Here is a 4,039-nt window from a genome sequence, read left to right as displayed (position 1 = left end):
GATGCTCACCCAGTAGGCTGTCGGTGTCATCATCTAGCTGACGTGGGTTCGAGCTCACTTTACATTATTTTGTTCTATTTTCATTGTAGTTCAGATTGCTAGAGTGAGAATCCCTGAGTACATGTACTGAACAAGATATAAACATCATGATGCTTTTGAGGAAACCACATTCAAATATTTTAACTGGATTAAAATTAATGGACTAGATAAAAATTGAATTAACAAATAACAAAACATTTAGATTTTAATTTAGATTTATTAATTAATTCGATTTTCAGAATAAGAACAAGGTTATTTTCCATCAGTACAAAAAAAAATTAAAAAATGAAAGACTGCAACATTTTTTGCAGTTGATTACATTTTTTATTGTTGATTAACTGAACACTCTTGTCTACATGTAATCATCCATCTATCTTCCCCTCTATCTCTCACTCTTTTGACTGCATTGGGATACAGCTGCAAGTTTAATTTCTCAGTGATGATTCTCTTAGTAATGTTTCCTTAAGTCCTATAAAAGGAAACACAGGAAAGAATATCAGATCACAAGGACATTTGGAATAACAAAATACACACAGACACACACACACACACACACACACACATACACAAACACACAAGCACACACACACACAAACATCTTCATATTGCTTAACAAATTGAAAAAACACAACAAAACAATGCATGTTTTGGCATATCTAAATTTAATAATCTATTCCTGTGGATTCTATATAATTATGGTAATGTAAGAAAGCTGTGTATCGTAGTATTCCTCCAGTATTCAGTAAAAATGACAAAAGCTTTACACATCCCATCTCAAAAAAGATTCTAGAGTGCTATCAAGATTCTAGAGTTCTAACTGAGTTCTATAACTAGAGTTCTATAACTGTGATGTAACTGATATGATGAACTCACTGCAGTATTCTCATACACAGGAGAGCTGGATGTGGAAGTGTCACAGGTATGACAGGGGTTGAGGCCAGCGTTCTGTGAAGCACAGAGTTAATGATGTGCAGTTTAATGATAAACACTGAATAGCTTTATGGTTAAGGTTCCATTGGAGTTTTTCCACTAATGTTATTTTGTTGTTGACAGTCTGCATCTCAGATGGAGCTCTCACTCTGACATAAACAAATGCTAAAGATACAGAACTAAGACTGACGCTGTCATTAAAAGGCTCTGATTTGTCATTACATGAATTTTATGAACTCTTTAGCAGGGTTAAGACTCCTTATTGACAAATATATCTGGATTTCTGTGATAGCTCACCCCATAATCAGATTCATCTGTATTTCTCTTTTGCCTCTTGCCTCTGAGCTCAAAAAACCCCAAATGTCAGTGTTCGTCCAAACAGAAAACAGAGAATAGACATTAGTATTCATAATATTGCATTTATGATATTATTATTAGCATTTATCATATTTTCAAGATTTCCCATATTAATAAAGTGCTTTTGGAAAGGAACAGAAATGAGGTACTATAAAGTTATCATTTATACATGTAACTTATATTAACATCTTTCACTTTACCTTCTTAAACTTTCTCTCTTCATAAATAAAACTATTGAGAGAGGAAATACAATCCCAAAGAGGCTGACTCCAACAGCTATAGGCAAAATGTAGAAGTGACCTGCTGAGAGAAACAGACATGCACACTATTGTTCATACACATAATATAGGGCTTTCATAATGTGAATAGCAAATGCATAACTGTCTGTCTGTCTCACCCTTTAAAGTGGCATCTATGGAAGCTGATTTCAGCATCCCTTGTTCATTCTGAGCTACACAGTATTACCAGCCACTGCTATTAGAGCTGATGGTGATGTTGTATGTCTGTCCAGATCCTACAGATGAGGTTCCTCCTTCTTTAAACCAGGCGTAGTTCTGCACAGGTGGGTTGGCATCACTGCTGCAGGTCAGAGTCACTGAACTGTCCCCCACTATTTCACTAGAGGGCCTGATGGACACCAAGACATTCTTTGGAGGATCTAACACCCACAAAATGAGAGAATGTGAAGAAATGAATATGACGTCTTCTGTCTGAAAGGAGGAGCAAGGAGACTACAGGCATGATCTGCATCAACCAGGCATATATCCAGGTTCATTAATGGACTTGTATCCTCTACTGTTCTAAGAGCTGATTCTGGAGATGTTGTATAGTTGTCCCACCATTACTAATGTCTTCACCTTAAATCAGGCAATAACACCATGTGGAGAATGCATTTTATAGTAATGAAATGTCTCATGTACTCAAAGTAAAGAATATATATATATATATATATATATATATATATATATATATATATATATATATATATATATATATATATATATATATATAATTCTAATAAGACTTTACTAATTCATTGTATTTTTTGCATTTTAACTGAGAAATGAACTGAACTTGGCAATGAAATGAACTTAGCAATAATCAGATAATCATAAAATGAAACCAACATTGTAAACTCACATCTGACCGTGAGAGTTTGAGCAGGAGAGGGGAGATGTTCATATCCTCTTACAGCACACATATAACTGCCTGCATCCTCACTGCTGACTGGCCGCAGGTGGAGTGGGTTTGTATTGGAGGATAAGCGACGTCCATTTTTGTACCAGATGAATGTTGGACTGTCAGTCAGACTGCAGGTGGTCGTACACGTCAGAACTGCTGCTTCTCTCTCTATTACTTCAAGAAGAGTGTTCACAAGGAGCTCTAAGACAATTAGATAATCCTCAAACCAAACAAATGGAAGTCCATCACAATTAGACAGCCTTTAAATCATCCAGAAAACTTCAAGCAATTAAGAAAATAATTCTGCTGTCATGAAACTGTCTTGAATTTGTTAAAAAATAAGAGAGAAACAAATTGCATAGTACAACTAATATATCAGAGTAACCCTTAATCAGTTTAACAAGTCTCAATAATCAGCTTTATTAAACTCAAACGCCTTTACATGAAGTGAGAATGTGCATCATAGTTAAAAATAGGCATTAATGAACTTCAAGACTCAAATTCCTCTGAGTAAAGGACATTATGCATCACAGTTAGAAAATAGGAAATTAAAGATTTAAACCACCTGTGACACTGATCTTAACAGGATCTCCCAGCCATTTTTGTTCGATTACATTTGTTTTAATTCTGAAGTAATAGTCATCCTCCTTCGTTACATTAATCAGTTTGAGGGAGAACTTTTGCTGTTTATCGACACAACACTGGACTGTGCCTGAGTCCTTAGTGGGTTTGCAATATACAGGTGTGTCCTGTTCTCTATCGAATGGCTCTTTAACCCAAAATTCCTCTTTGACTTCCAGCCCTGCTGGGTATGTGTAACTGCCATTGATAAACACTGTGGACCCCTTTAAAACACATATTTTAGTTGGGTTGTACTTCACACTCCATTCTGTTCCAAAAACCCCTAAAACATATAATGCATGCAAGAGGTCATTAGAAGAGTCTGGGCCGCATAAGAGAGTGGGAGTTCTCTTACAGCTTCACTTCTCTCCTCTCTAACTCCAGCAGGTACTGCAGAACTCTGAGCTGATTCTGAGCTAAACCACAATGTGAGAAGAGCTTGTAGCAGGGTGGGGGAGGAGCTTGGGGAGAAGTGGACACTAGTGACTCTGAACAACTTAACGCTCAGTCACATAATATTTGAGGTTGAGTCAAGAGAAAAACAAACAAAAATATATCTGCACTTTGTAGTTATAGTGGGGTTGTGAATTTTAATCTTAACACAGTGTGCTCTTAATCTAAGACTGCCCTAAACTTGAGAAAAACCACAAAGCACTCAGCAAGCTCTGTAGCAGTGGTGTGGGGGATGTGGGGGCTTTGGTAACCAATGTAAATTAACTTCATTAAATGGGAACAGTGTGTCAGAAAATCTTTATACTAGATATCAGAATTTTCCTAATATTTTTGCAGGTTTCAACAGTTTTGGAAATTTTACAAAGAAAAATACAATTTTGATGAAGACTGCAGTCTTACCCAGAGACATGAACAGAGTAATGAGAGTGAGAGTTAGAAGAGGAGTTCTGAGTGACAT

The 4,039-nt window shown here is 36.2% G+C and overlaps 1 protein-coding gene across 1 annotated transcript; it reads right to left on the bottom strand.

Annotated features, from left to right (window-relative positions):
* Positions 1–267: 267 nt before the first annotated feature.
* Positions 268–4,039, bottom strand: LOC118242618 (HEPACAM family member 2-like). Its single transcript, XM_081701572.1, has 7 exons — positions 3,982–4,039; positions 3,074–3,412; positions 2,467–2,709; positions 1,724–1,984; positions 1,527–1,626; positions 1,267–1,309; positions 268–508 (listed from the first exon to the last, which is right to left on the bottom strand). Exons 1-4 carry the CDS (start codon positions 4,037–4,039, stop codon positions 1,788–1,790), a joined length of 837 nt encoding a protein of 278 aa, XP_081557698.1. The 3' UTR covers positions 268–508; positions 1,267–1,309; positions 1,527–1,626; positions 1,724–1,787.

The sequence above is a fragment of the Electrophorus electricus genome, chromosome 18 (assembly GCF_041902795.1).
Source record: "Electrophorus electricus isolate QZ-2024a chromosome 18, ASM4190279v1, whole genome shotgun sequence".
Lineage (NCBI taxonomy): Eukaryota > Metazoa > Chordata > Actinopteri > Gymnotiformes > Gymnotidae > Electrophorus > Electrophorus electricus.
Note: the sequence above shows the minus strand (reverse complement) of the source record. Positions and strands in the feature narration are given on the sequence as shown.